At 36.2% G+C, this 15,024-nt stretch overlaps 1 protein-coding gene across 6 annotated transcripts in view; it reads right to left on the bottom strand.

Moving 5' to 3' along the window:
* Window positions 1-10,804: 10,804 nt before the first annotated feature.
* Window positions 10,805-15,024, bottom strand: part of SBF2 (SET binding factor 2) — a 260,328-nt gene continuing 256,108 nt past the window's right edge. For all 6 annotated transcript variants that reach the window (XM_035550135.1, XM_035550137.1, XM_035550136.1 and 3 more), the window contains 2 exons: window positions 13,635-13,766; window positions 10,805-13,353 (listed from right to left, as the gene is read on the bottom strand). In XM_035550135.1, the coding sequence (XP_035406028.1) occupies window positions 13,255-13,353; window positions 13,635-13,766 (231 nt within the window). In that variant the 3' untranslated portion in view covers window positions 10,805-13,254. The remainder of the gene's footprint in view (window positions 13,354-13,634; window positions 13,767-15,024) is intronic.

The following is a 15,024-nucleotide window of genomic DNA, read 5'->3' as shown; positions in this document are numbered from 1 at the left end:
TTTGGAATACTAAATTTCTTCACCATAAAATGGTCTAAGTTACATCACATGGCTTCACTAGAGTTTGACTTGAACCAGAATACCGGATCTTTAATTCTCTATGCTTTTAAAGAATTTATTGGATTCAAACTGTTTAGCTAGTCTGTAACTACCAGATGGATCCATCAAGTTCAGCCCTGCACTGGATCCTGGACATGAGGATGTTTCTGAGTTGCATTACGTATCCAGGTGGATACCTCACAGCATGGGACTTGAGGAGAACAAACATACACCTGCTTAAGTTTATCTCCTTTTTCTATTAAAAGAGCTGTCCATCTTAAAATGTTTAGTATCACTGACAGCAATATTAACAGGCTACGGCCAGATTTGTAGAATGATGGTAGTTCAGAAGAAAAAGCTGTTAGAATTACTGCTTTATAGCAGAAGTGCTCTCAGAAACATGTACTTTCACTACTATATGTAGTATACTACACTGGGAACAAAACAGAAGGTAGAAAAGGGCTTTCTAACCTGGTGGAAGAAAGTACAGTAACCACTAGAAGTTAGAAGCAAGGCAAGTCTGAATTTAGGAAAACAGCATGCACCCTTTCATTCCTCTACACCCAAGGAAAGTTGTCATGATCACAAAAAGACTGAGGTGGGAAGGCAGATCGTGAAGGTTGGAGATTGTGAAGTCCAACTCCCGCTCCTCAAAGGGGCAGTTGGTGATCATACTGGGTGGTGAATTTGATATACCTCATTACATTAAACATCGATCTGACATCTTTTAGGAATATGTTTTACTTATAAATAGTTCTAGAGAAAACTGGGGAAAAAAAAAAATGTAGGCTGCATTGTAAGTTATGCATCTATTCGACTTTACAAGTCTATTTTGAGCTATGTCTTTTTAAATAAGGGCTTAATATAGTAAATATAACCCACCTAAGCAAGATCTCAGGGTCACTCCTTTGGCTGTGCACTGAAGACTGCAGAAGGTTTCAACATAAAAGCTTTGTACATGTTTTACAGATAACCAGAACACAATGCATATGGTATACAAACCAGTTTCTATAGTTGCTGCGTTACTGCAGAGCTACATCAAACTGGCTGAATCTGCAGGAAAATAATTCCTGCGTGATATATTCATCTTGATTATTACTTGCAACAAACACTATCTCATCATTTCTGTTGTGAAATCATAAATCCATACAATTACAAGCAATTTATGTTGTCACTTGCAAACCCAACCGAAGTTTTCCTTCATCCCGTTGTTATTAAAATGTATTATTTTTGTTCCTTTTCCAAAACACAGTATTTTTTAAATTATGATGGTAGATCCAGAGAGGACATGATTCCAAAGTATGCTACTAAAAAGAAAGCAACTTCAATAATAATAGCAAGTATTGCTTTCTTTTTTACCAAAGCTCAAATTCAATTTAACAGATACAATAACCTTCCTGAAGTATGAGATCTCTGCTTAGTTAACTTGGGGTGAGCTTTGCCAAAGAGTTAAGCAGACCATGATTCACCCCAAAAATAAGAGGTCAGGAACAAGAGAAAAAAAAAGCAAACTAAAAATAGACCTTTTCCTGGTCCCATAGACAGGACATCTGTTCAGTTGCACATTTTCCTGGATTTTGCTACCTATGACAACAAAGTAACAGACCTATCAAACAGTGTGCCAGGAAAATGGAGAACTCCAAATACTTTTATCGTTGACAATACTATTCAGAAAGTTAAGTATGAGCCAAACTAAGTACTGTAATATCCAGTATATGCTGTTTATGTTCATGTAATCACTGAGAAATGCTCTGGTTGACTACAATATTGCCCACGAGAAAAGCAAACAATCCCTCCTGAGAGACAGCTACATCCAGAAGTATTGCTGTAATGCAAAGAAAGATCCTTGTTTAAGATGGTAGACTTATCTGAAGCTATTGCTACAATCATTAAAATACAGTAGCTGAGGGATCTTTAAAAAGGGGTTTAAGATGATGCACTTATCCCACTGCACAGAGGAAGAGGGCTAACTGCAGGTTTCATCTTACTGCTTGTCTCCCAGAACAGCCAGCTGTTAAGGGGTATGTACGTATACAGAAGTCACCTACACAATTCACCTGCAACCTATAGGGAATTTCTTTAGTTGGTCATATACTAAGTCATGTCATACTTTCTACTATGTACTTTTTTAGCTATTGTCTCAATCGGTACATCATACATGTCAGTGACACATGTAATGCATGAAATGCAAAGCATGCAAGTATACTACTCCCAGGACCAACACAGAGAGGGACATCTTATCCCTTCCTCTGAGCATAGGAGATTCCTTGTTCACAGTAGTAACAATTAAAAGAAAAAATGTTTTCCAAGAAGGCAGAAGCATGAACATTTTCAGAGAAGACATGGCTAACAACAGGAAAAAGCTGAATACCTATCAATGCTTGCTAATACGCTGTACTGCAAAATGAATCAGTAATCTTTGGTTGGGAGGTGGAAATATTTGCATCTGCGAACAGTCACTCTGACTTCACTGCACCTTCCTGCAGCAATTATTTACACGTGCTTTTTAAGCAAATTACAACATCAAAATATTCTGTCACATTAACACAATGTCCAAACTTTCTTTTATCCTGCATAATTTCAACACATTCAGCATATGTGCAGATTTGGTATTTCATTTTTGACATAGTTGACATAATTAGATTCAGAGGTATTTCTGATCTATACAAAATGCTTTGGGGAGCTGGGACTGGTTACAGAAAAATTCTATTTTAATGTGAAAATCAGATGCTGAAAGTGACCTAGTGGTACTTATTTTCTCCCATTTGTGTGATTTTTATTTGTTTATTCTGCAGTGCTTCTTTTGCACAGAGGTACAAATGTAACCAAAACCTGTAACGATGTAGTTAACAACAGCTGCAGCTACTTTTTGGCTTGCTTCTATTTCTATAGCATAGATCAGTTTTTGCTAGACTTTGCAAAGCTCTAGTTATTATCACTTAAAGGAAAGTAAAACTATTTTGAATTTACCTCGAAGTTGACACAGACGCAGCCTAAGCAGGATGCAGAATCCACACATATCTTTAATAACTCTGCATAAAATGTACTGGTAGTGGTGCAACATGTCTTTTAAACGCCACCTGCCAAGTTATGCAGCTAGTCTTAGAACAGCTATTTGAATAGTAGCTAGAAACTTCCTTTCTCAGGGAAGAGTTCATTACCTGGATCATGGCATTTGAGTCTCACATCACGTACTGTTTTGTTAAAACTCTCTACAAAGCAAGCTGGAGGTGACATGCCGAACAGCACATATGCACGCGCACACAAAAAAATCACTGGAGAGTTCCTTCCTTTCAGGTAGTAGGTCCTTTGACACAAAAAACATCTCAGAATATCTTCCCAACATGGCTTGCAGACAAATCATCCAGAATAGAACATAACCTCAAGCAAACCAACACCATGTTCCTGAAATACCACATTAACAGATCGCTACATGCCAAACTATTACTGTTCAAAAGCCCTTCCTGTTTTAGCAGTTTCTAGAGAACAGTACTTCTAGGAATTACATCATCATCATATCAAAACTTCCAACACTGCCCTCCAAAGCATGGCCCCAGCTCAACTTTGGAAACCCCCATAGGTAAAACGACATTTAGAGCATGGGGTTACATGCCACACACACCAGCTCCTACCTGCTTTTCAGTCAAGGTTCAGAGGAGTTCTGCTGCACGTGAGGCAGACTCACCCAGCGACATACCATGGCCTGCTCCTTTCAGGGTCTATCACCTTTCTGATGCTGAGGTAGGAACAAATGCAGAGTCACAGACATGGCCACCACTGCTGTCCCTTCTTTGTCTAGAGCAGCCCTGCCCCAGCTACTGGCACAGGTGCCACTCATCAGGGTGTGCTGCCCCAGCTGGACTGTACATGAGGCACACCTGGGCTGGGCACAGGCCCACTTGTTTCTGAGAAGGGTTCAGAACAAGTAGGGGTAAACCCCACTGGGCATGAGAAGTGTGTTTCAGAATGCATTAGGTGGGTTTCTCTTTCACTGTGTTTGTTCAGTTCAAGGCTTCTAACAATCTTTGTGGAGGCTAGCAGTCCCCCTGCACTGCTGCCAAGCACAACCAGCAGCCGGTCCCTGCCCTCAGCTGGCCAGAGCCATTTACAGCTGCAGACACTTTCATGTTGGTTAACCATTTCCAACACTTACGCAGTTGTATTGTGTTGCATATTAACAGTAGTTCTGGGCCACCATCCGAGGGCAACTCCTCTGGTGCACAAGCTGTCATTTCATCCATTCAGAACGTATTTCTGGCAAGGGTTTCAATAATCTGTTGTCCTCATGACAATCCTCTTTTCCCTTGCAGAGAAACAAAGTATTAATTCAAGTAACATCTACTAAAATGTTAAAATTAACATAAATCACACATTTTTCCATCACTGTTTGTCCTCCAGTCTTTTCCTTCAAAGAAAGGTTTTCCATGCTCCTGCAGCACAATTCAAACAAGCAAATCAAACCTAGATAAAAATACTGCAATTTCTGTCTATACTGGGCGTGAGATTTTTAATCTTTCACTCTTCTAATTTCTCTGCTAGCCTGTGCAAAACCAAGCAACATGAGACCCTTTTCTAAATTTTCTATGTAAAAAACAATTTTCCATTTTCTCCTTTTTCCTAGCTGCTGTCCTGCCAGCTCTAAATCACCTTGCTCCTCTGTCCCTCTCCTCATTTAACACTACCTGGTGTAACAAGGCAAGAGCTAACAGTTTTAGGATCTACTTTATGCAATTTTTATTATGCTGTGTTATATTTATATATTCCCTCTCACAAAGGCCTACAATTTTTATTTAGAAATTCAGAATTCCAAATTTAAGAAAAAAATTATACTATGTTGACTTTTTTTTTTTTCTTCAATCCAGCAGCGATTAATTCAGATGTTGGCAAATATGACTGTTTGTTTCCTGAAGACATCACATCTCTCTTTGCAGCTGCTATCCAAGTTTATTCTCCAAAAAGGACTACAGGTTTTTCTCTCTTCTCCCATTCTCTTTGAGCCTTGCAAACCAGAGTTTGATAATGGTCATTTCTGATTTTGCAAGAAATGCTGCATGGTGTTTTGTCATCTTTTTCAAGGGCTGTAGACTATTTTTCTTCTTACAAAGTCTAGTGCATTAACACTGTGCTTGTGTCTTTAAAAGAAACAGCTTTTAATGCAACAAAAGCTCTGGTTGCTTTGACTACATATTAGCAGACTACTGAAAATCAAGTGGTTATATTACCTACCAAGTTTGTTTAAGAGGAGTAAATATAATAGTTCTAAGTAGCATTACTTTCCTCAACTAGTTATGAACACTGATAAGTGACATTTGGGCCCACTTTTACTGGCGTATCACTTCCCGGTTTTGCTTCTTTGCTATGCACATAAAATGGAAGAGGCATGTTGGCTGCACGGTTTCTGGTTTGGAAAACATTCAGTATATGCGCCAAAGATTTAATTTTATGTGTGCTATGCATATTTCAAATAAACCACTATGAATTCTCTCATTGTTACAGGAAACAGTATTAATTATATAATAGCTCAAAATAATATTTACAACAATTACCTTACACTGCAACGGGCTAGCCATTTTTGGTAAGCCCACTAGCCAATTTCACAGTCTGTGCTGTCCCCAACAGTAGTTCATGCTCAGCTACACTGATGAAAGGGCAAGAAAACTTGTAACCAGACTGTTTTGGGTTACACAACAGACAAAGCAATTAATTAAGCATTAAACCAACGGCATCCATATTCTACTTATCTTATCCTGTAATAATACAAAAAATGTATAATTAATTATTCCACATTTGAGAACATCCACCTAACACAGAACAATGTTTGTTACATCATGGAAAGAATGGCCCAAATTTGGGAATTGAAGTAGAGACATGACAGTGCATCCTTTGCACCCATCTCCAGCAGCTGATAATAATTTGGCTGAGACTGCTTCTGATAAACAAAGCTGGGACGTTCTACTGGAAATACACTTACAGCAGTATTATCAATGGTATTTTCAATGACTGGGGTTCAGCTCACTTGCTGCTGGCTTCATGTTAACCTCTTTCCTCAGTGCTGTTCATCTAGTTCCAAAGAGTGATAATCATATGTCAAATGCTGAGAGTGTCTGAAATCCAGGCTCAGATCCCAGTTTTAAGAAGTGGCTCCTTATCCCTTATGCCAGACCAAACTCAATCACCAACACTGTTCCCCCATGCTCCAAAATTCCAAAATATAGGTATAACAACTTGAATTAGCCCCTAGTTTCAGAGCACTTTGAAAAACAAAGACTTTTCCCCTTTCATCTTTAATAACATTATAGTACCTGGAAATATTCTAGACACCTCTAGGGAACAAGTTAACACCAATCTCTGCTTCTCAAAAATTTATCATCTAAATTCAGATATGATCAGACAAGTAAAGGTCAGAGATATCAACCAGGGAGTGAGACAAGCATAAAGGGAGATTTCGGTGAATAGATAATGCAACTGCTCAGATTAAGGTAAAGGAGGCTGGAAGATTTCATTTACTACAATTTGGAGATGCAGGTTTATGGGACCCAGTTCCACAGCCTGCTTACCTGCATTTCTTCCCATCTCCAGGTATGAGCTTTCTTACACTCTGCTCTGTCACCTCCCTTTTTCTTTCTCTCATCATCTGTCCAACAGACAAACCAGCAGTAAGCTGCTTATTACATGTGCTATTTCAATCTCTGTTTTACATTGGCATCCGCTCCTTGCTGTGTTTGGCACTAAATACCAGCCAGAGTTTGCTTTGCCCCTGTGCGTCTACATTTTGATTTCTATAGCCTTCATAATCTCTTTTCATCCAGACTTGGTGAGAAGAGAATATACACAAAGGTTAACCTAAAATCTAACTTCTACTACAGACCAGTCATAGCAGTAACACATTTACTTGTAATTTCAAGCATCACTGAAGGCCTTACCACACCTTCATGTGACTCAGAGTGATAATGAAAATTAATAGAAAACAATGGACTGGAATCCTAAGATAAACTGAACGATACTTGTGTGCTTTGGTTGCACATACTTATTTTTCCAAACAGTTACCAAGTTCTCTTGAGATACCATCAAACAAGGAATGCTATCCTTATTGAAAGTACCACATTAATTTAATGTGAAACAAAGCAAAAATGCATGTTTCACTGTGAAATTGTGATGTCTGAGAGGTCTTCACCTCTCTGGTCTAAGACAAGAAAAAGTGGAGAATTTGCACAGAACTGTGTTTTCAGGAAATATTTGAAAAATCATAATGTAACATGCAGTTTACCTAGGACAGGAAAGAAATATTTTTAAACTGATGCCTTTCTGACTACAGCTAAAACATCTGTGGTACTCCACAGTAAGTTGCTAAGTTATACGTGACCTTATGGACAGCAGCACTTGGTTTTGATGGCAAAAATGGAAAATCTGCTAACATGACATAAGTCTGTGAGATGTATTCTTTGAATTAGAAAAACATTCAGTATCATAGGGAATAGCTATGTTTGTTTTTTATTCCGAGGCTGAGAAATTTGTCATGAATATCAGTATTTGATCAGATGTGTGATTTTAACAACTGAAATAATAAATGATAAAAAAAGTGTTTTCTATATAGAGATTTGTGTCATTACGGAGACAAAGTCTTAGGAGAATAATTCTGCAGGAAAAAGAGGATACAAATCTTAGATATTTTATGTTTAAAAACAATTGTCTGTTTTTGCTGCAGTGTCTGCTGTAGCAACACAGTGATACTTTTAGAGATTGTAGTATGACCTTCAACCTGTCTTGACACTGTTAAAATATATAAAATCCATAATAGTGGTCAATGACATGATTTTACATACCATAACTAACTCCTCAATTTGTTTCTGGCTCTAGTTCATTATCACTTGATGGGATATTTTCCAGGTTTTCAGGCATTGCTACACAGTCATACCAGAGAATGAGACTGACTGCAAACTTTCCTTTGAGTCAGGAGCCTGAAGTGGAAGAAGCCAAGATAATTTTGACCTTTTTTTTTTGCTAGAATACAGTTCTAAAGAAGGAGGAAATAATTTATTTTGAACAAAGTAAGGAAAGCAGAAAAGACTTTTGAACTTAATTTCACTTAATTTAAAAGCAGTTACAAAGACTACAAAGAGCTACAAAGACTAATCCAGGGTACACTAGCAGCAAGATGGATATTCTAAATAAAAACCTTAAAAAACCTGAAAACATAAAAGGGGTATCATAAAGAATAACATCTTACAGGCATATCAGTAAAACAGGCTGTCCAACTTCATCCGTATTCAATGATGATTGTGTTGCGAACCCTCCAACATTTTTCTTCAAAATTCCAGTCCTAAATCATTTGCATGCATAAAATACTACAAAGATTTGAATGCTTTATACTAAATAAGTATTTTCGATACAAAAAAGAAGTTAGTTCAAACATTTCCTTCAGTTAAAATGTTTGCAAGTGATAATCTGAGCACAGCAGAAATAAAACCCCAAGTTTTAACCATTGCAGTGGCACAAAAACATGCCAACATAAAAGAAGACAAACCTATAAATATTTAAACATGAGAGTGATTTTATTTGTACTATCACCTACTATATTGAACTTAATTCATATACTTATCCACAAATTTATGAGTTATCATTTTGAACTTACTAGCGATATTGAACGTGAATATCATTTTGAACTCACTAGCACTACTAGCATTTCCTGCTCACGTATGTGCAAAATTTGAAGAGAATCTTGGATTAGATGGTGCGAACTGAAACTGGACACAGTGTAATTTCACTCTGGATGTTGATAACAAGCAGTATTTCATAGAAGCAGAGAACAATCAGATCATACCAGCATGAAAAAAATAAATAAACGGGACAGTATTTTAGCTAGGTGTGACTAGTGATCTGGAATTTTAATTCAGCTGCCAACAGCACATCTCCTGGTTTGTAGGGTCTGCATAGAGATCAAGGTATAAACAACAACAACATCAAAATGTTAGCCTACTTTTCAGCTTTTACCTTCTGTTCCGACTTTAGATTTTGAGAACTTTCCAGAAGTAGCAAATGGAGTCCACATATGAAACCAAGTATCTCAGTTTAAGAAAGACTTCATCTTCTCAGGGATGACTCTGGTGAGCATTATGCCACTCTCAACACATTAAATGCTGTGTTTATTTTATAGTTTTCTGCTAAACCAGAAATGACATCAGTGTTCAGTCCCTTCAACTTTGCACAGGCAGTCTTGGTTTCTGCCACATGTGATGAAGGAGAAACTTCCCTGTCAGAGCTAAGAAAGGAATCTTTCTAACCCTTCTAACAGTATCTGAGTTTTAATTACTGGAGTGTGATTGTGGATAAAGATGGTAGGCATAGTCCATTACACTTAACTGATTTGCTCTTACAGACAATCTTAAAGGGTAGAGGACTAAAAATAAAGAACTGAAGAGTCCCTCTGGGTGAAAAGTCCTATCAGCTTAAACCAAAAAGCTTTACTGCAGAATAACAATAGGTAAAATCAGTCTTCAGAGGCTTTGTACTGTGAAAAAAAACTCACAAAAACAATTCTTATCAGCATTCTTCATATTACTAATCCATCCCTTTAAGAGTCTAGCTGGAAGAGTAAGCAAAGACAGGAAACGACAGCGAATTTGGAGCATCCCTATTTGACAGTCAATTAAGAAAAAGTTGCTGCATGTGAAAAAAGAAAGAAAAATTTTCTAAATGAAAATGTGAATGCTAACACTGCCCTTGGCTTGCACAGTAGCCAAAATCTGGCAAGGAACTGATATAATGCAGACAAAAAATCAGAAAATAGATGCAACAGTGATACTTAGCATGAACTTCAGCATAAATGGGGAACCGGTGGATTCATTTCAGTTTTCTGACTCCCCAAAGCAACCACAGGATAATCATGAACAGACAAAGTATTTGGATGATCACAAATATGAAAAATGAGAAATGTGGTGCAGCCACTTAGGCATACTCCAAGAATATTACAGGATGAAAAAGCAAAATTACAGTATTTGGACAAGATCACAACATTTCTGTTATGTCTGCAGTTCACAAAGTATCAGATACAAATAATGTGCGTGGGATGTGATACAAAATTTTGAACATTTGTTCCTGGGTCTGCTAGCTGTTTGTATGTTTTTACATAACCTGTGACCCACACATGTGGCACACTACATATTATTTAGTATACTAATTCTAAAGTTCCATAAAAAGTAAAGACTTAAATAGAAAACACTTATGTGTAAGGAGAAATTGCTAATATAGTATGTCTGTAACAACTCTTCAAAACTTAAACTCAGTTCATCCCATCACCTACAAAATGCACTCACAACACAGAAAGGCAAGAAATCTTCTTCCCTTATGTAAAGCCCCTGATAATATACTGTCTTTTCTATGGTAGGAATCTTATGATATACAGTATGGAAATAGTGATATGACACAACAGAGGAAGCACATGTTTACCTTATCCCCAACTCCTGGATGGATTTTTCCTAGAATTTTTTCACAGAATATGATAATGGATCCCTTTCCACATACAATTTTTACCAAACAAATTTTCTACTCCTATTTATCTACTTCTGTTGCCACATCTCAAACAGGCTGACAAACCGTGTAGCTTATGCTACTCTGACTTATCCGTATTTTCTCTAAGTCTCTGTTTGAATCTTTAGTTTGCGTAGAAGAGACTATCAGGGACACTACCAACTCTGTTTTCACACCAAGAGCCTATGTCTACCATTCCTTTGTATATTCCTTACATAAACAACACAAATATCATATATCTTGTTTCAGCTTTTATTTGGATATTTTTAAGTTAAGTTGCTCAAGTCAATTTTCCATCAATACAGACACTAAAAATTGAGATCAACATTTAAGGCAACATTAGCTTTCATTCCAAGCTCAATATGAAAACCTTATCATCTAAGCACCACAGCATCTAAGAATTGTCACAGGTCCCCTACCTCCATCACACATTCCCTTTCCATTGTAACTCTGCTATCTCACACTACACTCAGGAATTCAATTTAGACGCACATTCTCACGAAAGATCTTGTCATTTCTTATATTTCTTATGAACTAGATCACATGCATAAGATGAGATAAATGAGCAAGATACGTTTAAGGGAGAAAGAATGTGGCTGTTCCATGTTGTGATACCATATAGGATTTTTTTGTTTTTTGTTATATTTAACATAATTATTCAACAACTTAGTATGAACATTACGTATTTAGCCTTTTTAGTAAAGGCCATACATTGAGACTTGTTAGAATGGTAACTTTGCTTTAAACTCTGATTTCTTTAGTGCTACTGTTAAGAAGTATTTGAGTTAAGGATGCTCACATGCAACTTTTATGTAAGGGTGTATACACGGACACAAAAGACCACACTATTCTTAAAACAGAGTAAGTAAGGATTTGTCTTGTGTCTGTGGAAATATTTCAACATGTGGGTCTTGCTTAGTTCATTTTTACAGTAAAAGGAAGGGTTTTACTAAAGAAGTGTATTTATTACAAGATGGTTAGCATACATATATCACATAACATACAAGAGTTAAAATGAACTAGTTACAAAATAAGAGGTGGTATGTAAATTTTTATATAACCTAAGAGCGGGACCAGTACTTTACAAAGTACATATAAAAGTACTTCATATACAAAGTAACATACAAATGTGCAAACACCATTGTCACAGGTGGAAATTTGTCAATTGAAAAATGCTAGAAAAATCCTTCATTTTCTTGTTTTGAAATTGCAAATGCATTAAAAACAGCTGCATTTCCTATTGTGTATGTGAAGTGAGAAATTTATATTAATTTCTGACAAAATACATTAGTTATAAAAAAAAACCAACAATTTAATAACTGAAAAATCTTATTACGTAGAGTCAGTTTGGTTAGGCTGATATTAAATTATAAGCAGAATGTCTGAAAAAATGAGAAGATACTGAATCATATATACAAACCTTTTGTAATATGTGTGCTATTCAACATATTAACATTTCAAAATAAAAACAATAGCTTAATTACCTAAAGATTCTACTCTATATCATCAATCACTATTTGTAGACTGTAAAATTTCTAATAATTTGGGGTTATTAAAAACATTTCTCCAAGATTTTAAGCTGAACAAACACAATTTTATCAAATGTAAAAATCTATAAAGTCTTACAATTTATGTGCAAAAAATGTTTTAAGTATCAAATCACAACACATCAAACCCGATTATGTACATATTTAATATCTGTAAATGTTGTTAACTAGCTAGTATTGTTCTGCTATAAATAACTTACCTCTGTCATTCAAAATGTGAGTATTTTAAAGATTTCAGTGCAAGTGCTTGCTTCACTGTTTAGTGCATCATCATGTTTGTTATTTTTTTTATTTTACAGTGAGCAGAACAGCGTATAAATTAACATATACAACTCACACTTAAGAGATCTTCTACTGAATTCCTAGTTTGTTGTTTTCTGTTTCTCCTGGACAGAGTCAGCCAGTTTCCTCTCATTTATTCCATCATAATAGCAAACAGAATCTAAAAAAGAAAGTGCTATGATCTTCAAATAATCCCTAGAACCTGAAATACCGTAACAACATTGCTGAAGCACTCTGTAGAGCACAAGATTAGAGACTGGCCTGCATGCTGAGAAGACACTTGAAAATCTGTTATCAGGCAATTTCACTTTTTGGTCTTAAAAAAATATCAACTGTCTAAACATTGGCAATCAGATATATATGTCACTGGACTTATAAGCTTTGTTTGATTATTTATTTTTAGGAATTGTAGACATGTTCCCTCATTAATGACTAGCTTGGAAGTAAGAACTTTCTGTTTAAATATATAAATAAGGTGAAAACAGACTTTCTGCTGGAGGGAAACTTTCTGCAATCTACTTTGGACAGGTTTCCTATCAGAGTAACTCTGAAATGAGAAAACTGGGATTAGAAAATGCAAATATGGCTCACTTTTATAGCTAGGAATTGTACTGAAGAAAGTGGAAATTAAGGATACATGGATTATTATTTTTCAAAGTCCTCCCTGCAGAGAGAGAAAAAAAAAAAGAGCAATAACAGCGGTTATCATTATTGAACAGAATAGGAACTTCAGCATATTAAGAATGTTTGTGGCTGAAATGTAAGAAAGGCTCATTGTCCATCAACAACATTTCAGAACATATCTTCTTACAAAAAGAGGTGCTTTAACCATGTCTTGATTATGGAATGTTATACGTTTCTAAGCATCTGAAATGCAGCTCTGGATCCTATCCATCCATTGTTGAGCACTCTGTGCATCCTGGGCACAAAAATTATACACACGTTTGTTTGTCTTCAACTGCAAAGGAAAAATAAGAACACGAAAAGTCAAAATGCAAAACAGAAAAAGAAACTTGCAAATTTTACTTTAAACTGTAATAACTTAAAAAATGGGTCTGAATGTACCACTTTTTTATTTTCTGCTATTGAGAATGAGGGCCAGTTAGCTGTGTAAAAACTTTTTGTTGTGAGTTGGCATGACAGCTCCCTCCTAGCTCACACCTTCCAGCAGAAATGAAAGTAGTAAGTTAAACACACCAAGAAGAGTTTCAGATAAGGATCAAGACTAGCTATACTTACATCAAAAAATGCTTTTTCACTTGCATGTTTCGGGGCTCCAATAGTTGGAGAAGCAGGAATCACTGTTTCTACTTCCGCAAGGTCTATGTGTCCTTTACAGCTTGTATCTTCACCAGAGTCATAGTATCGTAACTAGACGACATGAGAAATAAAAATAAATCCAAATATGCTATTAAATGGACCTTTTACTTTTTCTTCACTTTTCCTGGATACAGCTTGAGGGCTTGGGGGTGAGAATGGGAGGGAAAACTTAAGACCTGAAGACATCTGACATGGGCAATTTCTAAGATAAAACCATAGGTCTGGTATATACAAACTGGTAGGATTGGCAATAGCTCTTAACTGGTCAGTCCTGTATTTGACTTCTCTGGGTAATGGCAACATCTCCATCATCCACTCCTGTGCAGAACTGAACTGAGGGAGGAGCATTTTGTCATGAGAATTTTGGAGCAGAAAAGCTTCAAATAGTCAAGCATTGCTTCTGGGCAGAGGATGCATGAAGGATGACAGCAGAACTTAGTCTTTAGGAGTCTGCATTCCTTATCAGTTTTTCTAACAGGAACCATCTCTTCCCTGTTCATTACAATGAAGCTAACGCAAGAACGTTACTCCACCAAAGAGTTAACAAAACACATATTCTCTGTATTTCAAGAATTTAAAGTGATCAGCAAAAATTTAAGTATGATTTTAGATAATTATAAACTACATAGAAAACTCACATTTTCCTATACTGCACTTAGTGGTTGAATGAAGCTTGCTTTTTTTTTTTTTCTTTCCCTTTCAAAGATACTTTGATATGAATGTTAACCACTCCATAAACTGAGCTTTGATATGCAAATAGTTTCAGATGATAAAATCTGTTATCTGCTTAAAAAAAAAAATGCCATAAACCAGCGCATAATAGTAAAGCAAACCCTCACAGCAAGCTCCAACAACAATCGCCAGTATCTGCTGCATACTGCAGATTACTCTTACTTCTGCACATCTGCGATATTAGGAGGATATTTGGTTATACAAAAAATTTAGAAGTAATGTTTTTTTCTGCAAAATGAGTCTTTTCACCTGTGTATCAGGAAGAATAACTATAGAATAACTATAACAAGCACATTTGTTAGCATATTACCACACTAATCCAGAGATCTTTAATTAGAATCTTAAAAAATGACTTCTTTATATTGCATATTTTTTGACGTGTCAATTACAATACATTTTTTTATACATATATTTTAAACAAAAAGCTTGCACAAGTCTCAGAGGTTATTTAAACAACCCACACTGTGTGGAACATTTGACTCAATTCAGGTTACTTCTCAATCAACCAATGTTAATTAATGAGATCACAAATTTCCACTGCTGAATTCTGGCATATTTGGTAAATTGGGTAAAATGT

The sequence above is a fragment of the Cygnus atratus genome, chromosome 5, assembly GCF_013377495.2.
Source record: "Cygnus atratus isolate AKBS03 ecotype Queensland, Australia chromosome 5, CAtr_DNAZoo_HiC_assembly, whole genome shotgun sequence".
Taxonomy (NCBI): Eukaryota; Metazoa; Chordata; class Aves; order Anseriformes; family Anatidae; genus Cygnus; species Cygnus atratus.
This window is presented reverse-complemented; position numbering and strand designations above follow the sequence as displayed.